Here is a 27,266-nt window from a genome sequence, read left to right as displayed (position 1 = left end):
CGTTTTGCATTACATTATGTATTGTTAGGCTTTAAGGCAATATGTGTAAAGTGGGGATTTGCTCATAAGAGCACTTGTGTTGCATGTAAGAGGCAACAGGATTTATTCTTGAATCCATCAATTTGGGGTCACGGGGATAGCTTCTCAATCACGTGGTTCCTTTTGAGCTGCTTGTTTGTCAGCTCGAACCGCATCAGAGTCAAATCCGATGGAAACATTGCTGTTCTGATATGGAGCAAGCCAGACATTGCAGAACACCAAGTTGGATGTACGAGTACTGTAACTCACGTGGTTTAGTTTAAACATAAGTTCCGTTGTCATATATATAAACCTGGCCAGCAGTGAAAAATGGGGTTTTGCATTAATCCAATTGAATGAATGGTAAGTGTGTTTGGTTGAAATAGAAGAGTAAAAAATTTAAAAAAAACACCTTTAGAGGCCATTTTTCCCCGCAAGCGGGGGTTGGCCTTTTTCGGGAACTGTGGTTGTTGTTGTTTTTCGGTCCCCTTTTTGAAGCAATGTTTTACGGCCGGATGCCCTTCCTGACGCCAACCCTTTTTGCCGCCTTTAACGACAAGCAGGGAATTACCAGTGAACTGGTACTCAATTTGCCGACCTCGGAAGGATGACAGGCTGAGTCAACCCCCCTGGCGTTAATTCAGCGATTGACCGGGATTCGAACCCAGGATCCTAGGAATCCTAAGCCGGCACCCTAGCCGCTAGCCCAACACCAGGGATCCCAACTAGCCCAACCCAGATTCCCAGATTGTTTTTCACGGTTTCGTTTAAATATTGTTACAGACACGACTTTGATGTTAAGGTGGGCCGAGCGGAATGGCCGTCGTGTCCGCACAAATTACCCGATTGTACTCGAACGTTGACGAAGCCGCGCCACGCTGGCTCAATAAGGAAAAAGAAGACACACGGCTGAATTATAATGACAGACACCAGGGATACGGTTCTCAAGACCTCCGGAGGAGATTATATTCGTGCGGAAGGTCAGATTACAGGGACGAGAGGTACAACATAGAAAGACAAGCACTTAGACACAATCTTATATTATTCCCCAACAGACGACAGGCAAACGGGACAAGGCTGACTCACACGGGGGTTGATGGCAGGAAAGCGGTTGTCGATGGCTCCAGGTCCTCCTGGGCTCAGGGCAGGATCGACCCGGTCCGGTCCAGAGATGCGGAAGGTTGCACAGCGCTCGAAGTGGCGTCTTTTCGTCTCAAGCTGGGGGCGCATCTCACGTCACATCCGGCGCGGGGCTGCGTATATCCGGCGGGGAGTGACACGCCCTCGGCTCGTTAGCTCCGCCTCGTGGAATCGGCACGTTGCTTCTCATTGGGTGCGTGCGGGGGGGTTACCGGCTCCGCCCTTGACGAGGAGCTGACAAGGAGCCCCTTTGTGGTAACCCCGTGGAGCGCATGGTCTGGAGCGCGTTGTCTGGAGCGCATTGTCGATGGCGGCTAACCGAGCCGGTGGGAGGACGCACACTCCCCCCTGCGCAGCGCCGTGCCCCTCTGTTGTTGTAGACGGGGAAGAAGATGGGAGGAGGTATGGGAAAGGTCCTAAACTCACTACTGGTGCCATATAATCACATTCTGGTGCAACGAAGAGTCATAATTAATGGAAACGAGGCCTTAACTGACATAGACTAAGAATAACTAGCAAGATGTCCGAAAGTTGTCTACGTGTGGTGCGGTGGACCTGGGCACGACATTTAATGGGGGAATAAGGGGAAGGTCGGCTCTACTGATTGTTGTTTACAGACAATGGGACTAGGGAATGGGGGATTGGGGATAGTTGGGGAGTATTGGGGAAAATAGGGGAATATTTACAAGCGGATATGGAGGCCAAATTCCATATTCGCAACATTGCACCCTTCTCTACCCTCGGGGCGTCCCGACCCGATAAATTTTTACCTACTTTAGTGTGGCACGCAATGTAGTTCCCTCTACTATTAACTCTACCCTGAGTGCGACAGTTTTACAGATATTCACAAATGAGTAAATATTTCCCCCTGCGACGTTGCACCCTTCTCCTCACAGAAACACACCCACAGGATAACCGAATCCGGAAAGAATTCGCAAACTAAACATACAGCCGGTAGGGAGCATTATTTACACGACTACGCTGCTATTTACACTACGATCCAGGACCTGTTTTTGGAGGAACACATGCAGATGTTATGCATAAAGAGAGCGCGCTTGCCAGCATCGATACACCAACCCACGAGTGCTCTGTGGCCGACGGCCTTTAATAACGTGCAGAGCACCCTTTCCCAGCATCAAAAGCACCACCCCACCACACAGTCAGCACCATCCGGTGCAGTCACCATTGTTCATTGGAATAAAAATAAATTCGACAACCCCTAACCCTGCAGGTGTCTCTTGCTCTTCTTGTGGTGCACTTGGTGTTAACTAAAAGTGGTTCACCTGTATGGCATAGGTGCCACGTTGACCCATAGGTCCATCCCCGGGTGGTGCTTGGCCGCAAACGAACTGCGGTCCATTGTGGGTGGCCACAAACATTGCGGTCCATATGGTGTATCGATCCCGGCAGCAAACAGCGAAAGTGCAGGCCCACAACTGCGCAGCCAGCACCTCTCTCTCCTCTCTCTCTACCCCAAAGCCAGATCCTCGGAGGTGGGAGACAAAAGAAGCAGACAAGTGAGTAAGGTGGTAAGGGCGCAAAAGTGCACGCAATGTAAGGTAATGCACACTGGGGGCACATGGGAACCAGGTGAGACAGGTACGTTCCTATCGTACGCCCCCCCCCCCCCCACCAGGTAACCTACATGGCCCCTCCCTTACCCCTTACTGTATCCACACAACACAACACTACCCATAAACATCTACTTTACAAATCAACAAACATCCCTACTGTCTTCCCCGTTCCTCCCATATACCAAATTCGTCTTCTCTCCCTCCTAACCAATCAAATTTGCCATTCTCAACTCTCATCAAAATTTGCCATCTCCAACTGAACATCAAAATTTGCCATTACCAATTCATCATCAGTCCCTCCTAGGGAGGGAGAGATGGAATCACCCCAATGTCTCATCCACGTCGTGATGCGTCTCACAAATCCACACAGCAATTCATCTCCTGCAACAAAACAAAGAAAACACAGGTGTGGAGTCATCATCATCACCACAGGTAAGTGGCTGCGTATGGTGCGACAGGTTCATCAATCCTAACTATCTCCTAAATGACTTTAACAACTTTACACTACCCGGGGTCTTTCTCCGGCCAAACCATTGGCCCTCTTACACTATGGGTTCTAAAAACCAATTCCCATTGGCCAAACTGTGGTGCTTTTCAATTTGGGGTCTCACTCCCCCGATTCATCTCCCGGTGCCCTCGTACAATTTCTGGGCTGTGGCGTGTACCTCTCCCAGTGGGTCTACCCACCTGCACACCTCCACCACTGCAGTTGCCTCCGAGCTTACCTGCTCCTTACCCTAACCTAACTACCTGGGGAAGGCCCTCTGGCACTCTCCCCACTCGGTGCCCTCTCTGGCACGGGGCTGCCCGATCCACACCCGGGATCCTCAGGCACCCACTCACAACTACCGGCTCCCAGAGCCCACCTGCGGCCTCACCTGGCCGACATCCTCACAGTGGTGGAGTGCCCAACCAACTACACACACTAACAGGCTACACGCCCAGCCATTTCCACAACACTAATGCACCCATCCACAATACCATTCTGCAACCGCACCACAAATGCCAATATCCAACCACAATTTACCTGCACCCTCTACCTAACACTTACACTACCCGCCCCGGGTATTCGTGAAAGGGGTCCACTCTTCCCCCATCCACACCTTCGCACCATGCACACCACTCCGTACCACTTACTCCAACTCTCTCCACACACCTGTACTTGCACACCTGTGCTCTCACACTTGGTGCCACCTGCACCCTTCTCTCCCCAAGCGCATTCGCGCTGACCCACAACACTCACTACTCATACACTGCTCCACACACCTGTCCAGATGCACACCTGTGCAATCACACCTGTCCAGTTGCACACCTGTGCAATCACACCTGTTCAGTTGCACACCTGTGCAATCACACCTGTTCAATTCTCACACACACAGCATCATCTCAGCTAACTACGCCCTTCTGAAACTTGCGCTTCCCAGTCGTCCCTTTAAACTATTGCGCTCCCTCGTCATTATCATCCATACTAATCTACCTGCGTCCCCACTACAGGTATCAGTCACTAACTAAACTTAACGTTACCTAATGTCATCTTCTAGGGCCCTATCCATATAACCTAACCCACCCGGGCTAGTTTTCACTGCCATACACCCCATAAACTATAGCTCCTTTGCCCCCCCACATGGGAAGGGTGGCAGCGATGCCATCCCACCACATCGGGGGTCTCTCACTACCAATTTTGCACATCAAATTTCAACAAATCAAAAATTTGCCAATCACCACCCATCATCTGCCAATCACTACTGCCAATCCCTTGCCAATCATCAAATTTTGTTTTTCTCTAATTTTGGGTCCAAAACACTAACCTCATCACCCAGTCGACTCACTAATACCTCTCGGTGCGCCAATCCCTGTCCAAAGCCCGGCTTCGTAAAGCCAAGCAATGGATGCTGGTTGTTTTGTGCCAGCGGCTGGATGCGTCCGGTACTCGGTGCAGGGACGGGGGTTTACCCGTGCCGAGATCCCACACATCACCTCGGCGTGGAGCCATCCAATGTCCCGATCTCGACCTGCCGGCATGCCTCAACAAAACGTGGTCGCCATAACGACCCTTTCTATCGGGCTGCCAGCTCCGCCTAGTGGAGCACGGACGCGGCCGTTCAAAGCGAGGCCCAGCACGCACCGAGGGCCCGCTTCGGCTAAAAGTCGCTCTAACCTCTAACCCGTTTAACGTCGATGCTTCACCTGGACGCTTACACCCCGCAGCCCGTTCCTTGCTCACACATCCCGCCGTGCCCATGCTCCTCGTACCTTTCCTTACACACCCAGGTACACCCATTCCACTCACAGCCTTGGTCACACACCTGACCACCGAACACTTTGGCACACATTCGTTGCTCGCACACCTCACCAATACACCGCTTCGCGCCCCCTCCTCGGTCACCTCCTCTGTGACAATCACAGGTGTGCCCTCATTCGCACACCCAACCATGTGCCTCACCACCAACTCCAGCGTGCATTCCCACTCACGCTCTACCATTCCAGGTGTGCATCCTTCCATCCCAGGTGTACATCCTCGCTCACCTGTCACAACTAACTCACGCTCCTTGTCACTCTCACTACTTTCACCTCCATTCCTGACAGCGCACTCACCCTTACTCTTGACAGCGCACTCTTTCCTCATGCACCTGTCCGTCACACACCTTTCTCGCGCACACTCTCCAGTTACACCCTCTGTAACACTCACCACAGGTGGACACTCTTCCTTACTTCTGACAGCGCACTCTTCCCTCATGCACCTGTCCGTCACACACCTTTCTCGCGCACACTCTTGCGCACACTCTCCCGTCACACCCTCTGCAACACTCACCACACCGCGCTTCCATGTGCTCCCTCGCACACACGCTACGACCGACTCACTCTCGCCAGCACCCTCACTCCTTGGCAGACACTTTTTCCTCACACACCCCAGAGTCGGACTTTCTCGCACACCTCCTCTTTCGCACACCAGACCTGTCGCACACTTCACCAACGGCCTCTCACGAACACCCGGGTCTATCTCGACCCCCAAGCTTCTTAAATCCCCTGGCGCATCATACGCACGACCATATTGGTCACCACTTACACCGGGTCCTCTTCCTCTTCGCTTCTCCTCCATCACCTGCGAATCCCTCATCCGGTTAATGAGCACATCATCACGATCCAAACACAGACTTTGGACCAATTCTTTTATCTCCTCTTTTATCTCTTTCTTATCCCCTCTCCGTCGCTTCTTAATTTCGCTCATCCCTTCTTCCACTTCTTCTAATTTGTGCTTCACCTCTTTTATTCCCCGGTACGTCTCCTCAAGCTCATCCTCTAAGGCTACCTTGACCGTTTCCAGGTGCGTCCTCACCTGCCGGTCCTTCGTCTCCATTACCTCTATCACCTCGTCCAACCTCGTTGTCAGTCCCTCACGTACCATCTGACATTCCCTCTTCGTCGCTACCAAGTCATCTTTTAGTTCTTTCTGTGTCGCCTTTAAACCTCCTAATACCGCAGTGTTCCTTTGAACCTGCTCCACTAACTCCGTCTGTCCCACCGTCAGCTGCTCCACCTCCTGCGTCAGGTCCTCTATGCCCCCTTGTAACTTTACAGTCCCCTTTCTCACCTCCTTCTCCATGTGCTCCTTACAGTGCCTCACCTCCTCGCGCACTCCTCCGACCTCCTCACTCACTCCTCTTCTGATCTCTTCTCCCATCACTTGCATCTCCTGCCCAGATGCCACCCTCATCTGCTCCATTTCCTCCCTGTGAGCATCCAGTTTGGCTTCTACCCCCATTCTGACCCCCTCTATCTGCTGCCCCATTTGGTTAACTTCCCTTTCCGCTTGGTCCCTCATGTCCCTCAATTTGCCTTCCATGGTGTTTTCTAACCCCTCTAACCCTTTTTGCATCCCTTCCATTTGATTCTCTTGAGCGGCCATTCTGTTTTCTACCCCCGTTAACCCCTCCTGTATTTCCCCTAATCTATCGTCTAATTTCCCAAATTTCATGTCTAATCCCTTAAAATTATTGTCTAATCCCTTAAAATTATTGTCTAATCCCTTAAAATTATTGTCTAATCCCTCACTGGTACCCCTCGCTTCGTCCCTCATTACCCCCATTTGGCCCTCCAATCGCTCACCCTGAGCATCCATCCGGTTCCCCATTACCCCCAATTGCTCACTCTGAGCATCCATCCGGTTCCCCATTACCCCCATTTGGTTTCCCAACCGCTCACTATCAGCCCTCATTCCCACCATTTGTTCCATAAGGGCCCTCATTTGCAGGAGGAAAAGGTTCGAATCCACCAGGGGCGCTGCCGCGGGCGTGGACGCCGTGGCCACCTCGTGCGTGACAACGCTATTTTGCGACCCTGCCGCCCTCACTGCTTCGCTCTCCTCGCGTCCCTCAATTTGGTCCTGGACCGACCCTGCTTCACTCTCCCCTACCGGACCCCAGCCGTCTTGATCCGCCATAGCGCGACTTTCAAAATTCGAGTTTCGTAACACCAATCCAAATTTTGCTGTTATAATTTCGTCGAGCGCAGTAACCGCGGGACCGCGCTCCGGATCGATTTGGTCGAGCGCCGTACGCGCTCCGGCTCGATTTTCCCTCCCAAAATTTGGGCCTAACTAATTTAGTCCCGGGTCCGAATCTCACTCCTCGACACCAATTGTTACAGACACGACTTTGATGTTAAGGTGGGCCGAGCGGAATGGCCGTCGTGTCCGCACAAATTACCCGATTGTACTCGAACGTTGACGAAGCCGCGCCACGCTGGCTCAATAAGGAAAAAGAAGACACACGGCTGAATTATAATGACAGACACCAGGGATACGGTTCTCAAGACCTCCGGAGGAGATTATATTCGTGCGGAAGGTCAGATTACAGGGACGAGAGGTACAACATAGAAAGACAAGCACTTAGACACAATCTTATATTATTCCCCAACAGACGACAGGCAAACGGGACAAGGCTGACTCACACGGGGGTTGATGGCAGGAAAGCGGTTGTCGATGGCTCCAGGTCCTCCTGGGCTCAGGGCAGGATCGACCCGGTCCGGTCCAGAGATGCGGAAGGTTGCACAGCGCTCGAAGTGGCGTCTTTTCGTCTCAAGCTGGGGGCGCATCTCACGTCACATCCGGCGCGGGGCTGCGTATATCCGGCGGGGAGTGACACGCCCTCGGCTCGTTAGCTCCGCCTCGTGGAATCGGCACGTTGCTTCTCATTGGGTGCGTGCGGGGGGGTTACCGGCTCCGCCCTTGACGAGGAGCTGACAAGGAGCCCCTTTGTGGTAACCCCGTGGAGCGCATGGTCTGGAGCGCGTTGTCTGGAGCGCATTGTCGATGGCGGCTAACCGAGCCGGTGGGAGGACGCACACTCCCCCCCGTGCAGCGCCGTGCCCCTCTGTTGTTGTAGACGGGGAAGAAGATGGGAGGAGGTATGGGAAAGGTCCTAAACTCACTACTGGTGCCATATAATCACATTCTGGTGCAACGAAGAGTCATAATTAATGGAAACGAGGCCTTAACTGACATAGACTAAGAATAACTAGCAAGATGTCCGAAAGTTGTCTACGTGTGGTGCGGTGGACCTGGGCACGACATTTAATGGGGGAATAAGGGGAAGGTCGGCTCTACTGATTGTTGTTTACAGACAATGGGACTAGGGAATGGGGGATTGGGGATAGTTGGGGAGTATTGGGGAAAATAGGGGAATATTTACAAGCGGATATGGAGGCCAAATTCCATATTCGCAACAATATGTTGAAACTTTCCCCTGCAGTGTTTTATTCAGTGGTTTATTACAACACACTGTTTTTCTTCCTATTTAAAAGGCTTTTTTTCAATTTCCTCATCAAATCATTCCATTTCCATCCAATTCCATTGGGCTAGTTGGGCTAGTTTGGAGTTGGGCTAGTTGGAGTTGGGCTAGAGACCATGAAATAGAAGAGTGATGGATGTAATTCTTTTTTTGCACGACCGAAGTCAAGGCTCATTGAATGAAGCGCTGAGTGACAGAAAGTTGCAGCCGGTTTAGAGACTGGCAAGAGATCGGGAGGAACAGGTGGACAAAAAAATATCATAGATAGATATATAACAGTATGTGTAGGTGAGCAGCAGGGAAGATAAAAGGTTATGTGGTCAGCGAGCATAGAAAAGCTCAGGAGTCACACACACACAACCTCTCCACAAAGTTTCGTCCAAATCCATCCACAACTTTTTGAGATATCCTGCTGTCTATCGTTTTTGTCCCTAACTCCCAATGGTGAAGAATCACTTAAAAAATTAAATAATTCTCATATCCGAATCCATATTCAGATCTTCACCAAGACTCCATCTGTGGGTAAAGTTAATGGCAACCGAGACCAAGTGTATATGTTCTCATGTTTAAAGTTTCCTCACGGGATCCACGTTGCCTCGATTGTTATGATAACACTTTCTCGTGTATCGTGTGTGTTATTAACAAATATTTCCTCTTTACGTAATTTCCCAGGCCATCAACAAGGAAGAAGGGGTAATGGTGGCGGAGGTCAAGCCCAATACTGCGGTGGGAACAAGGGCTTATTACCAACCATGTTTACTTATTCAAAGCCACCACGAAATTCCACCGCACTGACAACACACTGCGGGGAGAGTTAAAGTGCGAGAAGGTTAAAAACGGATATTACAGCACACGGCCTGTTGGGTCTCTCTGTCCTTACGTTGTAATGTTGATCGATGCGCTCTTGTCACGTTTTACCGTTTCCGGGGAACGACTCTCACACAAGACCTGGGTTGTTGCCGGTTGTGTAAGTTGTGTTTACAGATGCAATCTTGAATCCATCATGCGCCATCTTCTGTATAGCTGAATGACCTATTCGGTGCTGGAAAGAATAAATGGCAAAAAATCTGCAATTTGTCGGTGACTAAACCGACATCCCTCACTGCCTTTGCTGGTGGGGAGGGTGACTGTGACACCTGCCAGAGCCAGAAACAACACCTGGCAAAGGACGGATGAGCTCCCAAAGGGAGCCAATGGCCATCTAGTAAGGGGATTGTGTCTTCTAAAAAAACACCCATCCGAATTGGACCATTTTGAGTCATACCAAATACTATAAAAATGGTACGTGCTGCTTCCTTGCTCCGCATTTAAAAGGAGAGACCATGGACAAATCCCCATCAGTTGGCATCCATGGGGAGCAGGAAGTTTCCTGTTTCGTGCGGTGAGAAAAGCGGCGCCATTATTATGACGTCACTGGTACCCAGAGTATCCTGGGAAATGACGGCACTTTCCCCAAGCTCAGTGGCTGTGTTGAGTATTTGTCTCATTAGTGTGTGTGTATGTGTGTATGTGTGTGTGTGTGTGTGTGTGTGTGTGTGTGTGTGTGTGTGTGTGTGTGTGTACACACTACATTACGAGCCATCGACCCCTCCTCACTCTTAAAAAAAAAATACATAAATAAATAAATGCAAAATTCATTTAGATAATGAGGTGGCTTTACTATCCCCAAAAGCCCTATTAGTACGTCATCAACAACATAACTTTCCATTAGGCGTCTGAGTATAGACATTATTGCTCGGTCTAGTTGAGTACACATCCTCTCTATGTGAGAATCCAAAGCTAAACTTCGTGTATGTGATACAGTGCACGTATACGAGTATGGGCCCGATGAGTATACGAAGTACCGTGAAATGGGGTGAATAGGGACAGCAAGGTGAATAGGGACAGCAAGGTGTGAATAGGGACAGCAAGGTGAATAGGGACAGCAAGGTGAATAGGGACAGCAAGGTGAATAGGGACAGCAAGGTGTGAATAGGGACAGCAAGGTGAATAGGGACAGCAAGGTGAATAGGGACAGCAAGGTGAATAGGCACAGCAAGGTGAATAGGGACAGCAAGGTGAATAGGGACAGCAAGGTGAATAGGGACAGCAAGGTGAATAGGGACAGCAAGGTGAATAGGGACAGCAAGGCGAATAGGGACAGCAAGGTGAATAGGGACAGCAAGGTGAATAGGGACAGCAAGGTGAATAGGCACAGCAAGGTGAATAGGGACAGCAAGGTGAATAGGGACAGCAAGGTGAATAGGGACAGCAAGGCGAATAGGGACAGCAAGGTGAATAGGGACAGCAAGGTGAATAGGGACAGCAAGGTGAATAGGGACACAAACTGAAAAAAAGTTCGGAAATTTTTTTCGCTGAAAATTGACAACCATACTGATTTGTTGATATTTGGGTTGAAAGTGTTCTCTTGTTTTTTTTTAAAGCAACTTATAGTCCCTATTAACCCCATATATGGGTTAAATAGGAATAAATAGGATTTTTATGGCTGTCCCTATTCACCCCGTTTTACGGGTGAATAGGGACAGTCACTCATACAAAAAAAAAATAATCAAGAAACAATCCTGAGTTTCCCACTTATTGCTAAATTCATAGCTCAGATGGATGCACATAATATGCACCCATAATATAAACCACGGTGCCAATGAAAAAAAATATGGGATAAAAGGTTTCTCCAAACTGTCCCGATTTCTTGATTATTATTTTTATTGGGTGTCTATTTAGTAGTTAAAGCTCACACTAAATGATCATAAAACAGAGGTTTGCCATAAAATTTAAGCACAGTACAAGGAATACGATGGGTGATCAATCAACTCGTGTTCTGCAAAAAGCTAATGACCGAAATTAATAAAACTGTCATTTTTCTACAGAGTAATCTTATTCCACAAGGTGACTTTACAATGTGTAAAATTTAACCGCATTTTCGTACACGGTCCCTTTATTTTTTAACAAAAAATTTAACTGTTTAACTCAAAGTAGATTTTCTTATGTATTTCTGCTTTCATCGGTGCTTTCTGAAGATTTCATAAACAGCAGAATGATTGTTGTGGAACTGCAGCTAAAGTTTAAAATAAGGAACGTTTCAGCTGATGTCATCAGCATGTTGTGATCCCGGTTCCAAATTAATGCTGAAAACAAAGGGTCCATTTCACTACTGCGTAGTTGTCAAACACTACTTACACAAACAAAGCAACTCACTCTTGCTTGGTACTCGTCTGTAAAAATCAATCAGATTGATATCACTCAATTCTAACAGTTGTTGTCAACCAACGTGATCATTCAAGCTCTTCCAATGAGCCTCAACCATGTATATCAAAAAAGAGAAAAATGACCACAGTGTGGTCACCAGCTGCGACGTGTAGAATCATGAAGATATCCGTTGCAATATGCGCTACCAAATTCGACCAGTCATTAAATTATACGCATGCACGAGCGTATTTTTGTCTTTCAGCTAAATTTATTCTGGTTTCTTCAAACAAATGCGATTTTAGTCCGCGATGTTCTTACCTCATACCAATGCACGTCCGAGTGTATGCGCATGTGCTATTCAATAATTACACCTAATTTGTGTCAAGTTCTGTGAAACGAGATTGATATGAAAACATTCATGTTGTCTTTGTTGCTAAATTTATTCTGGTTTCTTCAAACAAATCGCGATTTTAGTCCGCGATATTCTTACCTCATACCAACACACGTCCGAGTGTATGCGCATTGCGCATGCGCTATTCAAAAAGGCACCCCAACAACAAGAACAACAACGCGGTCCTCTCATAGCTTGTCGCAGCTAAAAAGAAAGAAAGCAGTTTGTAGAAGAGATGAGTTGAGTGGAGAGCAAAACTTCTTGGAGCAATTGGGGATCTTGAGCATCCACGAGCTAATGCTAGTAGACGGGTGGTGCGTACTTGTTTAATGCCCTGCCTACAAAACGCTAGGTTGACGGTTTATAGTCCCGTCAAGAGATGAACCAGACGAGACAGTTCAAAGGCGAGTGCACTACCTCTGAGCTATGTTTCTGCACAAGGTGGGTAGTGAAGTCGGGAAACTGTCCGTAACTTTGGGACAACGAGTGCCTGTAAGTTCTGGCCTTGTCAAGCAAAGCATGAAGCAATTGCATGGGAATGTGCTTGTGTGTGAGGGAGCCTCTATTTCCATAGAACAGCAAATTAGGATCTTACTGACCTGTTTCCTGAGAACCTGTGCAGATGAATGGATTCTGACTGTTTCATCAAAACAAAGCATTACAATTGCTGGTGATGGAAGTGATTTGATTTCTATAACCGTAAATGCCAAAGAAAACAAATTCACCACTGACTCATATACACAATTGGAAGTATTACTAACAACAGGACAACTGGAAACACTCCGACAGGCAAAACCTAAACAACCCTATATTCCTAAAATAGAGGACTAGTGAGTGTGTCAAAGTGTGTTCCCAAAAATACAAATTTCAGCGTCGTGATGGTATGAACATGCCATGCAAGCAAGTATGCCTTTGATCAGTTGGTGGAGCAATTTGAGACAAATTAATTTGTGGGAAGTTTATTGTGCGGACAGCATAATACTGATGCTTTACCTGAATAGAGCAGCAGGCTCTGCTAAACAACCTTCAAAGTTAACAAAAACCAATGTAGAGGAATGCAGTCTAGACTTTATGACACCATTATACGTATTATGCAAATTGCATGTAACCGTTTGCATGTGCGGTGACGTGGAGGACGTTTTTGTATGCAAAGGCAAGGCTCATGGAAGAGCTAGAACACGGTACACACAAAACAAAAGAAACAGCAGAAAGAGAGGGGGAAACACCAACAGCAGGGTTGAATAACAAAATAGATGGCACCACCGCAGACTCTGATCGTGAGAAAGCCGAATGGCTCAATTCTGCATTTGCTTCCAAATAATGTGTCCCCAGCCGCTCGCTCTCTGTATGTACTCATCCTACCCAGTTGTACCAAACTGCTCCTGGACTCTGTGTCTGTTGCACCTGACAAGGTGGAGAAGTTTCTGACATCCCTCGACTCCGATTCTGCAACTGGACCTGACGGAATCAGCTCACATCTCCTAAAAACCTTCTCGTGCAGCTCTTGCACTTCCTCTTTCTGCTCTTTTCACCCTATCATTTGCACTTGGTTATCTTCCATCTGCGTGGAAATATACCAACATCACTGCATTACATAAAAAAGTGCAAAACGGATCCCCTTAACTACAAACCAATTGGCTTACTTCCACTCATTCAGCGAGGTCATGGAATCCAGCATCGCAGTTCATATGAAATCATTGCTTTTCTTCAACAACCTCATCTCAGATCACTAATGTGAATACAAGTCAGGTCACTCAACCTTGAACATGCTGCTTCTACTCACCCAACAATGGATGGAGCCCCTCAATATCAGGAATGAGATCAGGGCCATCTCTCCAGACATATTTTGAGTCTGGCATCTGCCTTGCTCTCCAAACTCTCTACCTAAGGCACCCAAAGCCAACTCCATGCATGGCTTACTCACTTCCTCTATTCTTGTAGCTAACATGTGCCACTCAACGGAATCCAGAATTCTTCTCTCCCTGTCAAGGCCGGTGTGCCCTAAAGCAGTGTTCTGAACAGTCCTATTGTTCAGTCCTATTCCTCATCTTCATAAATGATCTCTCTGACCCTGCATAAATGATAAATGATCTCTCCGAACATCTCTTTTCTGATGACAGCATCCTCTGCCATGACGTCCCTCATCCTTCAAACAGACCGGCTGCAGCCTCTTCATTCTCTTCGGATCTTGAAAAAAAATCACAAACTGGTCAAACACTTGGAATACGTCTTTCAATCCTGACAAATCTCACACTCTCACTATCTCTATAAAAGGAGCATATGGAAACCCCTTCCATCTACTTTCTTAACACTCCTATCAAAGAAGTTGAGTCACTCAAACTCTTGGGTCTTACTATCAGCTATGATTTTTCTGGGGCAAACCACATTTCAAAGTTGGACTCCAAAGCCAGTCACAAACTGGGCATCGTGTGTTGTGCAAAGTCCTTTATTGGCACACATGAACTCTTATCTGCCCATCTAAGAGGATTTCCTCCACAGCTGGATGGAGTACTGATGTCTAATCTGAGCTGGCACCCCTACCTCACTTCTTGCTCAACTTGACGCCTTGGAAACGAAGGCATATATATATATATATATATATATATATATATATATATATATATATATATATATATATATATATATATATATATATATATATATAAAGATATGTATATATATGTATATATATATATATATATATATATATATATATATATATATATATATATATATATATATATATATATATACATACATACATACATACATACATACATACATACATACATATATATATATATATATATATATATATATATATATATATATATATATACATACATATATATATGTATATATATATATATGGAAAAGCAGTGTCCATCCATCCTTCTGTCTGTCTGTCTCTATAACTCCAAAACTATGAAACATAGCGGCCCCAAACTTTGCATGCATACACCTGGGCCTCAAACAGATTACAATGATGAAAATTGGGTGTTTTGTGTGTTATAACTTATAACACACTTTTTGAAAATGATTAACGAGGTGCTCTTAAGAAAAAACTGAAAAAAACCTTACTAATATGGCGGCCCGCCATCTTGGTCAGCCCACTGCCACTCACTGGTTTATTAAGACGCCATTTTGTTTCGACCTATTCAAATGTGCCTTGCCTTGGAAACACGATCCATTATCATTACATACTCGTAATTGAAGCATACCATCAAAATCTGGATTCGGATATGAGGATTGGATCCTGTAGATGAAATAAATGTCCAAATCTGGAGTGAAATCTGACAAAATTTACCATATCTAGCGATTTTTATAACTAAGTGTATATATTTATTTATTTAAGCAAGGCTGTCATTCTCCTTCTGGTGTTTTTTTTTTTTACTTAATAATTTTTAATTTAATTCATACTTCCATGGGATAGGGTGTCACTCCACTGACTAACATTTTTGTGCGAAATACTAACCCTCCCCTCCATACTCCTCCCTTCCCCCCTCCCCCCTCCCTCTCTCCTGCCCCACCCCTTCCTTTCCCCTCCCCCTTTCCCTTCCCCATTCCCCTCCCCCTTCCCCTTCCCCTTTCCCTTCCCCCTTCCCCTCCCCCTTCCCCTTCTCCCTTCCCCCTTCCCCTCCACCTTTTCCTTCCCCCTTCTCCTCGCCTCCCCTTCACAAGAAATTGTAAAATTGCCACAGCATTTAAATTAACTTTTTCTGCAGTTTCGAGAATTATATTGAGTGAAGAAAAAATTAAGGAATGTGCCGAAATGAACCAGCTTCATTGAGCTGGTTTCATTGAGTGTAAAGAAAATAATGTGATGTGCCTTACAATGGAAACACGATCTACTCTCATGGAATAATTAAAGTATATAATCAAAGTTCTGAGATTTTTGAAAGACAGTGGGAAATCTAAATAGTATTACTGAAACCATAAAGACCCCTTCATTCACTGCTGTTTTATCTGGCCTCGTGGCATATATAGAGCTTCGCAAAATAATGCAATAAAAGCAAGCGGTTCCTTATCAACCGATGTTTGTAAGCCATGGCAATACAGATCACCCATCATATTCCTTGTACTGTGTTTAATTGACTTTTTATCACAGCATACATCGTTTTTGAAATTAAAATTACAAATGCTAAGGACAAGTTAAGTGATAAAATGTTAAGGTGGTAAACTAAACGTGTTATTCTTCAACTGTTTTGGTGGAGCGCTTGCTTGAGCGCTTAAGCCAATTGGCTTCCATCGTGATACGGTGGCACGGTACTCCGTGGGGACATCCCCAGGAGTTAGGAGGCTAAATAAATTCGAGGATGAAAAGCAATGGGAAAATAATGATGGCTGAGAGATACTCAACTCACTCGAAGCCATCTAACCCGGGTTTGAATCCCAACCCAGCTATAAACTGTCATCCCGGTGTTTCATCAATGTGTGTGCCGTCCCTCACATGGACGTTAAACTGGGAGTCCCGTCTGCCAGCATGGGTTGGTGGACGATAAAGATCCCATGGTGTCCTTCGTAAAGAGTAGGTGAGTATCACCAGCACCATGGCCAAAATTCCAAATTCCTGCCTAACGTCAGGCCTGGCCAGGTCGGTTCATGAAAGACTTGGGCCAAGCTTCCCCCGGGCGACCCCACAAGGTGGGATAATATTGGCCGTTAAAGTGCAACAACATATATGTGTATATATATATATATATACATATATATATTTGTATATATATATATATATATATGTATATATATATATATATATCTATATTATAATAGCCGTAGATGATTCTGTCTGTCTGTCTGTCTGTCTATCTGTTGGGTGTCTGTCCGGGGTGTGGCTTACTCGGTTTGCAGAGTAGCTCCACCCATAGCTCCACCCATTCTGGGAGTGGCTATAAACAAATATCCACCATTTTATTAACTCGCATAGCTTTGAGTCCTGTTTTGTAGGCCCGTGGTGTCTTGCTCTCCCCCAGTTTTATTTCAAATCAAATTCGATAAATCATTTCATTTTTCACAGTCGCTAACATAGTTTTAGACTCGGTTGAAAAAAAACGGGAAGAAAATCCGATGAAAGTTGCCGTTTATAGAACGAAATGAATTCTCAAAGGCCTGTAACTTCAAGGCCATTGAGTCTCTCTCACGCCTTTATCTCCAATCTAACTCACCATATGATTTCATTTTTATCGATGGTTTTACTTTTAGACTCGGTGTCAGCAATAATTGAGAACAATCCACACACGCGGGAAAATGCAGAGATATATTTTTTAAAATCGCGTCATGGTGTATCATACACCGCCCAACATGACACCGCCGGCAATGTGTCGATATATATTAAAAATTCGCTTTTGCTTTTCCGTTATGATATATTACTATTTCGTTTGATGATAGTCGTCACAAAAACGTCAACAATGATGCCGACATATATTTCTTCGTTTTTATTTCATTCAACATATTAGCCGGAAGTAAAATATGTTTCAGGAAATTACCGAGAGATATTTCTTCGTTTTTTTTATTAGTTATGTGCGCATACACTTTAAATAGGTTTATTTGAAATCTTTAATTTTCCACAATATAATTTACTTGCCATTTATCATTTGATGATTACGAGACAAATTCCTCTTGAGGATCGTGACAATTCATGCGTTGCGTGGAAACTTCCATTTCCAAAATGAATGAGACGATCGATGAAGAACGACTCGGTGTCACCAACGCGGGAAAATGCAGAGATATATTTTTTAAAATACACCATATCACCGCACAACACCGCCCAACAGCCAACGAGTATCATACACCGCCCAACATGACACAGACAGCAACATGTCGACATTATCGCTTTTTCTTTAAACCGAGTGAACCGAGCCGAACCGAATACACCGCGTGAATTCACCGAGCGAATTTCAGCCAATTCCACCTATTTCTTCGTTTTTATTTTATTCGTTACCAGCAGAAGTACCCAGCGTTGCCGGGCGGGGGAGGGGGGAAGGGCACGTACACTTTAAACATGTATATACATGTGGGATGTGGGATATATACATGTGGGTCATGTGTACGTGTGTGTACGTGTGTACATGTGTGTGTGTGTGTGTGCGCGTGAATATGTGTGTGTGTGTATATATGTGTGTGTATGTGTATGTAGGCTAACCCCCGCTCTAGCAGGGAAAATGGCCTTAAAATGCATGTTGTTGTTGTATGTGTATATACATGTCTGTGTGTGTGTGTTTGTGTGTATATGTGTCTGTACGTGTGTGTGTGTGTCTGTTTTTGTGTGTGTGTGTGTGTGTGTGTGTGTGTGTGTGTGTGTGTGTGTGTGTGTGTGTGTGTGTGTGTGTGTGTGTGTGGAGATGGAGACGCATAATATTACGGTGATGTTTAACTCTGAGAATAGTTCTAAATTAAAAAAACTTTCTTCTGATATTTGTGATTTATTTCAAACAAACTGTATTTCCCAGCTACACGGGCATGTATTCCTATTAACGTTATGTAAAGTACATAAATTGTGTGGATTACATCATTTGTGGATGTGATCAATTACCAGTAACCATTTTATATAACTGAATGTGCAGGTTGTCGCGATCCCGGCTGTGAAATGGTTCCCAGCACGGAATACGGACGTTAATGTCCGGGCTTCAAGTAGTCCACGGAGTGGACAGAGAGAACTCAATAAACACAATTGTGTTTTAATCGGCCTTCTAGGGGTAAGGCACGATGCTTTATTGGCTCGATCACAAAACCATGAAAGGTAACAAAATGGAATAAACTGCACAAAGCCTGCAGGAACTGTCGGCAACAGACGCTCCAAACAGGACGCAGGTAAGATCACTCGCGGCTCCAATCGACGATCTCCGGGACTCGGAGGGTAACAGGATGGAATTCACCGCACAAGGCCGGCAGGAACGGTCGGCCAGCAGCTCCAACACGAAGCAGGCAATCACTCGCGGTTCCAATCTACGAGATCCGGGAATCACTCGTTCTCTTCCGGAGTTACTCGTAAAATACCGAACTGTAATCGACCAGCCCAACTCGGCTGTCGTGAGGATTCAAGGAAAGCCCTTTTGAGATTTCCCACTCGGAGCCTTCGAGCCGCGTCCGTTGCACAAGATGGCGACCGCGCTCTCGACTCTCCACCAATCACGTGCCGAATCGCCTCCCGATCGCGTGAGGCTCCAAGGAGGCCACGTCACGCGGTGGGCGGGGCACCAAATCTGGGTGAGAACAGGTGGTTTCACCGGTGGTTTCTCACAAGGTGCAGCATCTAACTCAATATGTCGAAATGTCACACACGTCCATGCCCGTGGGATTCCCACGGGTGACCCCGCTAGTGTATATATATTTTACATATATGAGATGTATATACAAGTTGGGTCAATTGATCAAGATCGGGTTACTTGGCCTTCAGTAAAACATCAAGATGATTTGTTGTTTACAACTGTATAAAGATATTTACTTGGGAGTGCAACATCAATTATTGGCCAAATGGCTTCTTTAGGTTTCAGGTCACACATGACACATGAGTCTTTATACAGTACAGTATATATATATACATAATACATCTCGTGTAATATACATTTCTACGAAACTTAATGGATGTAAGAAAGACCATTGTATTGGGTATATATAACACACACACACACACACACACACACACACACACACACACACACACACACACACACACACACACACACACCTGATAGTTAAATAGTAATTAATAATAATAATAAAGGACCCACCTTTTGCCCTTGTTCTGATAATCCTGATTAATTTGAATCTTTTATATTAAACTAGCTGAATGCACCCGGCGTTGCCCGGGTTCTTTTTGAATGAATTTAATCTTCTGTACATCGGTCTGACTCGAGCCCAGTATCAGTTCGTGCTCAACAATTCCTTGTTATTTCTTCTGTCAGGCCCCGCGAGAGAGAATTTTGAAAGCATGTGATGCAATCAGTCAGATATTCCTATTAAGTGCATAAGTTGTACTTCAAGAGAAATTTGAAAGAAGAAGAATATTTATTGCGAAATGGGCCTAGCCCGGCCGAGGCGGCCTCGACTGGCCTCGCCACCTAGCCTATAACCTTCCCGGGGCCCGTCCCGACATTTTTTGTTTCAGAGATATCCTCCTATCTTTCACCGTTCAGGAGATTAGCACTTGCAGACAAACAAACAAACAAACAAACAAACAAAAACTTTCTTTTATATATGTAGATAGATAGATAGAAGAAGATAGATAGAAGATAGATTACCTGTTTGGAATCTTACTATAATTCACCAAATGTCCGTCCGTCCGTTCGAAGGTACCGCAAAAACGGCTCAACCGATCGCAACGATATTTTGGGTGGGTATTCCTGGGACCCTGGGAGTAAAATAGGCTATATTATTTTTCAAAGTTTTCCAATTTTCCAGTTTTTCCAAACACGATGGAATAATATTTACCGATATGAACAGTGATGTGGCTTTTGTTGAAATTATACGTTACAGGAGAGAGTAGATCGACTCCTGACGAACTCTTCCTATAGAAACGTGTGGCTCTGAAGTAACACGGCAGCGTGTGCAAAGCGACTGAGAAACAGATGTAGCGGCCGCTTCCGTGTTACAGATTCGGCACGCACTCTTCACACATAAACGTGCGACTGAGAAAGACGTGTAGCGGCCGCTTCCGTGTTGCAGATTCGGCGCGCACTCTTCACACATAAACGTGCGACTGAGAAAGACGTGTAGCGGCCGCTTCCGTGTTATAGATTCGGCGCGCACTCTTCACACATAAACGTGTGACTGAGGAAGACGTGTAGCGGCCGCTTCCGTTTTGCAGAATTCAATGTTTTTTCAAAATGGGCGCCATGTACTGTTTAGATTTTAATGATTTGCGTGTGATATGATTCAACGGATGTTTATATGAATCGTTTAAAATAAAAAAACAGCCTTCTGATATTTTGCCTTTTCATTTGGGCCTCCCAATTGAAGCCCCGCCCATAGGGCGGGTACCGTTGCTAGTTTGTACAATGTACGATTCAAAAATATGGTTTTAACAATTCCTCAGATTATGTTTACATTTCTTCTTGGTTTTGTCACATTGTTATCACCATATGTTGTTTGCTGCAAATGTTACGTATTCTCTTTTTATTATCGGAGCAACAGGATTGCTCACTCGTATCCTGCCAATATAAACAAGAGGGAGAATTGCTTTGTAATCCATGTCCCCTACCGATCCCAATTAATGCTCTTGTTCCAAGCAAAAAGGAGATACCTCCCTGGAAAATTAGCAAAACGTCCCGAAACTCGAACTTGTTCTGTAGCTTATCATAATAAAGGCATGTACCAAGTTTCAGTTGAATATGTTGAAGGGTATGGGGAAAAAGTACAGAAAACCACAGGTGGGACGGACGGACGGACATATGGAGAGCAAACCAATAGTCCCCTTCGGGTATGGGACTAATAAAACACAAAAGACAGAAAAATATATTGCATAATATAAAGTGAAGTGAAAACATAGATTATGTAAAATGAGATGATATAAAAGCAAATTTGATGAGCTGTATGTACTACCTTTGCTTACATTTCCTGATTATCATTTTTTCTTTCCTTACTTCAAACCAAGTTCGATGTTCTGTTTTCTCATTTTTTTGCTTTTTTCCATTTTTCCTCCCCAGCCGTCCTCCACTGGTCAAAGAGGAGCCACTTGAGAACGAAATTGGTGATATGCATAACCAGTTGCCAGTGACAACCAACCCAAGCCAGGAGGAGGACGATGAAGAGATGCACTCTTTTTCCTTGGCCCATCAAAGCCCAGAGGAAGGCGACATCCCAATGCCATCAGCCAATCAGGGCCTTGAAGATGGCCACTTCCAACTACCGATGCATGCCTCAGACACAGAAGAAAATCAGGATTTTGAGAGGGAAGAGATGGATGACATTGAGTGAAGCAGCCACCTAACATTTCTTCCTTTTCTTTGTTACTTCTTTTATACCTCTAGAAGAAGTTCACGTTTGATTTTGCTTGTTGCACAGCAAGCCATTTTGTACAATTGTGCTCAAGAGCGGGGCCTTTCCTCCGATGGGAAATTTTCTGAGACGAACAAAAACTCAATTGTGAAGAGGCTCGGCTGTGGTTTAAAAGGTTCCAGAATTGCCAAATCATGGATACATCATTTTACACAGACAGGAAATACAATGCGACATTTATAACCAAGACAAAAAAACGAAAAACAAACCTTTATGCATGGTGTATTAGAAAAACACATTTCCTCAACCACGGTAGTCGGTCAAGTGAGCCATACGACGAAGTGGGTTTGACTTGAAACAAATGTGAGCTGTTTATTTCGTACCTTAAGACCTCCAGCCAAAAACTCTAAATTGTGGTCAGCAAAAATGCATTCCTTCCTCTTCAGAGGGAGAGAGGAAAGAATGAGGAAGGAGAGGGAAGCTGATAAATGACAAGCAACAGATGGAGAGGGCATGCAAACATTTGGCCCACCAGCTGTCACAGCCTTAGCAGCCATGCAAGCTGTTACGTTTCTGCCCGTGATTTGTATTATGACTTAGCAACTCTTTTGCTACCACTGATTGAAAAAAAGAAGAAGATGCCATTGAGGAAATTGCGTGTCTGCTTCAGATGAAAACTGCCAGCAATATTAGTCAAATGCGTTAGGCCTAATTTTGTTGCTGCTGCTGATGCCAATGGTTGTCTTCCCGCATAAGTACACAACAATCTATTTCCTCATCATTTACATCGGATGAAACCTAAATGCATTCAGGAGCACCTCAGTTCAGAATTTTCTCCTCTGGCCCCTTTCGATGTGCTTCAACTCACACCACCCGTACATGTTCGTCACAGAAGGAGCAGCAACACGAAGAAGCGAACGCATGACCCACGAAGCATGCGCCACACTCTCCTAAAACTCTGGTAACCACATCACCTCCACAATCACGTTTCCTTTCAAATTTTGTTTTAAATCGGTCCTCGAGCTTGTCTTCCTATTGCAGCAGAACTGGACAAGCTCATTATTACCAGTAGATAAACCCATTCGTTAGGCCAGCACGACGACAATGATCATTCATCTGGCTTTGAAATTAATCATGCAGTTGACCTTCAACGGAAAAGCACCGACGAATATGGGAATAGTTATCTACTCCGTTTATTATCAAAAGTATACTTTTTTGTGATTTACCAAAGATAATTTGACTTTGATTTGTCACTGTGATCTTCTACTCCTCAGACAAACGAAACCAAATAACTTTTTGTGCTTGCTACTTCAATTGCCAAAACAGAACTTCCTGGAATTGAAAAATTGTGACCTCGGTAAATATTCATACTAAAGGCTGCGTACTGCGACAGCGAAGGCGTAGCTTTATGGACAAGGTCGGTAAGAAGTTCGCAACTGATCACGTCGGGTTAGTTTTGAAAAACAAGACATCTCCCAAATAAAAGGAACGGTGCGGGGTACCTGCAGGACGGTCAGGGGCTCGGTCGAGTGCCTGCTTGCGGTGTATAAGCGTTTGCTGCGACTCAGTAGGTAATCCTTTTCCACAACATTCAAGGCAATGTCCATGGGATGCAATTTATCAAACTTAATGAGAATGCCTTTTCTGTTTCAGCAAGCACAGATTGGCTCCGGCTGTCATTAAGGAATAGCTAGCTGGTGCTCGTTCAAGTGTTATAATGTGTGAGGTAAAAAGTACATCGGAAAGGAAAAAAAAATTGGGTCACAGTTTCCCTGTTCATATACTCTGAAATTTTCACCGCGAGTCATGATGATGACCAAAGGTCAGTTGGTAATTCAAACCAAAGCTGAGCTCTTTTGCCAAGCTTTTAGAATACCGTTGTCCTGCAAACACCAAAGCTGACCCTCAAGGGAGTCAGTTAACCACTAGGCCCTCATTCATCTCATGAGCCTCCTGGTAATAAAAGGCCAAACCAAGTTTTTTTTCAGTTGGACTGTATTTTTCCTCGCCTGGTCTTTAGTTTCTGGGAGGTTTTTATTTTGGGTATTTTTGTAATCTCCAGGCCTTCAATACCAGCAAGCAATGCAAGACACTAGCAGAGCCAAAATGGAGCAAGACTAACCTCTATTTTTAACTCGTATCTGTGCTTAATCTTCCCTGGGCTCACCAGGGCGTCAAAATTTATTTCCAAACGCCATGGCCATTCCAGGACCTCCATTTTCAGATTTGGACTAAGGGAAGGTCGTTTTCTTTTATGGGGCTCTTCTTTTTTTTTTTTTTGGCCTCAGGGCAGGAAATAAGTACCTCCATTATGCTGCTTTAATTCCTGAGAGTATGGCGTGTACTGTCAGGCCGTCAGTCCAAAGGGACCAAAAGTTGTGACCAAATAAGAGCCCCAGTGTAGTCATAGTAATGGCCAGCACATCAGGAGTATATAAGGTGGGATTCGTCACCGCAGTACACACACTGATCTGCATTTGCGGTATCTCTATAAACTCTTACATGAGGGATCGGATATGATGCAGAGAAAGAAAACCAAACTGCTCCGAAACAGATCATCCACTAGCCGCATCTGTGTACTCGTGAAATTGCGCAGCACATTGAGATGGTGTCTTTTGCACCACTCAGTGCCGCGCCTGTTTAGCATTTCTTTCCACAGTGAGACGGTTGTGGGTCTCCACAAGCGTTGCCAAGTTAAGTGTGGATTTCGCTGCGAGCCTTCCCCTGGGAGTGGGAACGAGCCTGCGCCTGGGAGTGGGAACGCCGCTCTTGTAAACGTTCTCATTTTTGGCTGTTCTGGAGGGCTCGCCGATGCAATGGATGCCAAGCTGCGTGTGACACTGATGCATTTAGCTTTTGACGGCCTCCCCATGGAACCATTGATGTTCTTTCTTGGTGTGTCGTTTCGTGCCAGTATGGAATTGGCACAAATGATTGTTTGCCGCCGACTAGATGGCTTCAGTTTCTATATAAACCGAAGTGTTTGCAACATGCCAGGACTTACCGTTTGTCTGACCAAGTGCACGTTATCAACACACACAGGTGCAGATGCGGTTTCGTGTCGAGGAAACAGTTGTTGTCCATAGATCCAGAGGCCGGCCTGGCGACATTTTCGGCAAAATTGCCCGAATCTTGAACCCTGTCGCAAAGAAAGATGCTTTGATGTTCACCTTGACAACCCGTTGACCACTGAGACCGGAACTGTGTCCACCCAGACGTGTCCTTGTATTCGTCTTCACACACGAAGCACAAAAGGCTTGGCTGGATATTGACCTCCCCCGTTGGTCTTCAGCAAAGCTTTTGAGCTCGCAGGATTCAATGGCGCGCAATTGAACGAGTGGTGGAGAAAACGGAGACCATTCGAGCCTAGAGAAATGGACTCGTGTACAAAATACCAGGTACCTCACCAAAAGAACCAAATCGACGGATGTTCTGCAATCGCCGTTCCTTGTTGAACGTCCGTGGTTCGTCTCGAACGTGTGCACCAAACGACTGTACAAATGGACCGCGTGGGGATGAGCTCAGCATCTCCGACGGATGAGAAGGTTGAGATGAGACTCGTAGTAGTTGCCACAGGAATTCAAGTGAAACCTCAAAAGACGTTCGTATAGCAAAGCCAGCCTTGTATGCAGAGGCTCTCGTTCTTGATGTTGCTCGCGTCGGCAACTGAATATGTCTCGACTTAAGAAAAAAATAAAGTACAATTCATATCCTCAAAAAGAAAAAAGAAAACCTCAGCTGTGTAGACAAAGTTTAATGAAAAAGCGAAAGCATTGCTACGTGTCTTTTATACTTTATATTGCCGCTGTTTGCATCTGCTGTAAGTTTGTGCTTGCGATTTGAAAGTATTTATCGAAGCTGCTTTGTTGTTGCAATTGTAAGTCGCCTGTGATTGTACCGCATGTTTTGTATATTGCACGTGTCGTTGTGCAGTTCCCTGCTGTAGTTGACGTCTCTGCTATGGTTATGCATTGTAGACAGAGGAGAAATGGGTGGGATGCGGAAAGGGCCGGGAAGGGGGTGTACTCTTGTCAAAGCAAAGGTAAAGTCTGTAGCTTTAGAATGAAATATTAAGGACACCCATAAAAGATGCTCACTGGGCAATTTTAAAATGACTTTACAGGACATCTGTTTTGGTACGTTTGCGTATCATTTTGCCGTTGTGCTGTAGTTTGTCGTTTTTATTTTATTTCATTTCCGTTTGTACAGTCTACCGTGTGCTGCAAACACGCTTATTATCAGCGTGGCCTATTCTCCGATTCAACGAAGAATTTATCTTTCAAATTCCCGGAGCTACGGTCACGCACGCACGCACCATGGGTTTTTTTCCACGGATCGCGAACCTTTGTTTTTGAGGAATAAAAAGCATCAAATGCCACGAGGGGGAATGTTGAGAGAGAGAGAGAGAGAGAGAGAGAGAGAGAGAGAGAGCTCCATTTACTCTGAGTTGAACAATAATTTCATACTTAAGTGACTCGCAGATGTAAAGTTTCCGTTATTTCTTATTGCGTGCAGCAGGGGCATGGGAAGTAAATAAATCATCTTGTGTTTTAGATTCGGTTTATTTTCAGGTCCGTGGACGTTACACACTATTCAGCATTTAATCCGCACTCGCGCAGGAGCCGTTACACTCTAACCCTTGAAAAATCGCGACCAAATAACCATAATGGCGTTTTACTTGCTCGTCTACCAACACCCCGACTCGTCGTCCTCCTCCTCCTCCTGCAGCATTGCACTTGTTTGCAAAAAGAAGTTAACTTGTCTGAGCCACATCGCACCACCACCACTATCCATACCCCTTTTTGCCCCTTGTTCAGCACCTCCCACACTGCTTATCAAATGTAATATACAACAAAACCTCCATTGTATTGTCCGTTACTCATTTCGCACACTGTGTTAACAGACTGGTTAAGCCCTAGCTGTGTGTAACCATTACTAATGACTGACAATGGTGTAATGAATGCAATAAATAAAATGAGCTTTTTCCAAATCTTGTTGCTCTTGGTATGTTTAATTTCGGGTTGTATTATTTATTTATTCTTTTACGAATCAATCGATTGGGTTTGCAAGGTTCAGAATATATCATACCAGCAAAAGTACCCACCCCCAGTGTCGGGATAGTTAAAATGTTTTCATGGACTTTTAAAAGGTTAATTGTGTCGCACGCTCGCTTTTACTCAGAGCCAACACTCTGAGCTACTTATACCACCCACCGCTAAATGGTGGTGCAAC

General features: G+C 45.3%; 1 protein-coding gene across 1 annotated transcript in view; it reads left to right on the top strand.

Moving 5' to 3' along the window:
* Positions 1-25,749, top strand: part of LOC137436536 (forkhead box protein P1) — a 581,222-nt gene extending 555,473 nt beyond the window's left edge. Inside the window, exon 17 of the mRNA XM_078786516.1 lies at positions 21,743-25,749. Coding sequence (XP_078642642.1) covers positions 21,743-22,013 — 271 coding nt within the window. The 3' untranslated portion in view covers positions 22,014-25,749. The remainder of the gene's footprint in view (positions 1-21,742) is intronic.
* Positions 25,750-27,266: the final 1,517 nt, after the last annotated feature.

This window comes from Myxine glutinosa, chromosome 11 (assembly GCF_964187855.1).
Source record: "Myxine glutinosa chromosome 11, kmMyxGlut1.1, whole genome shotgun sequence".
In the NCBI taxonomy this organism is placed as follows: Eukaryota; Metazoa; Chordata; class Myxini; order Myxiniformes; family Myxinidae; genus Myxine; species Myxine glutinosa.
The sequence above is the reverse complement of the archived record's forward strand: the minus strand, read 5'-3'. Positions and strand labels throughout refer to the sequence as shown.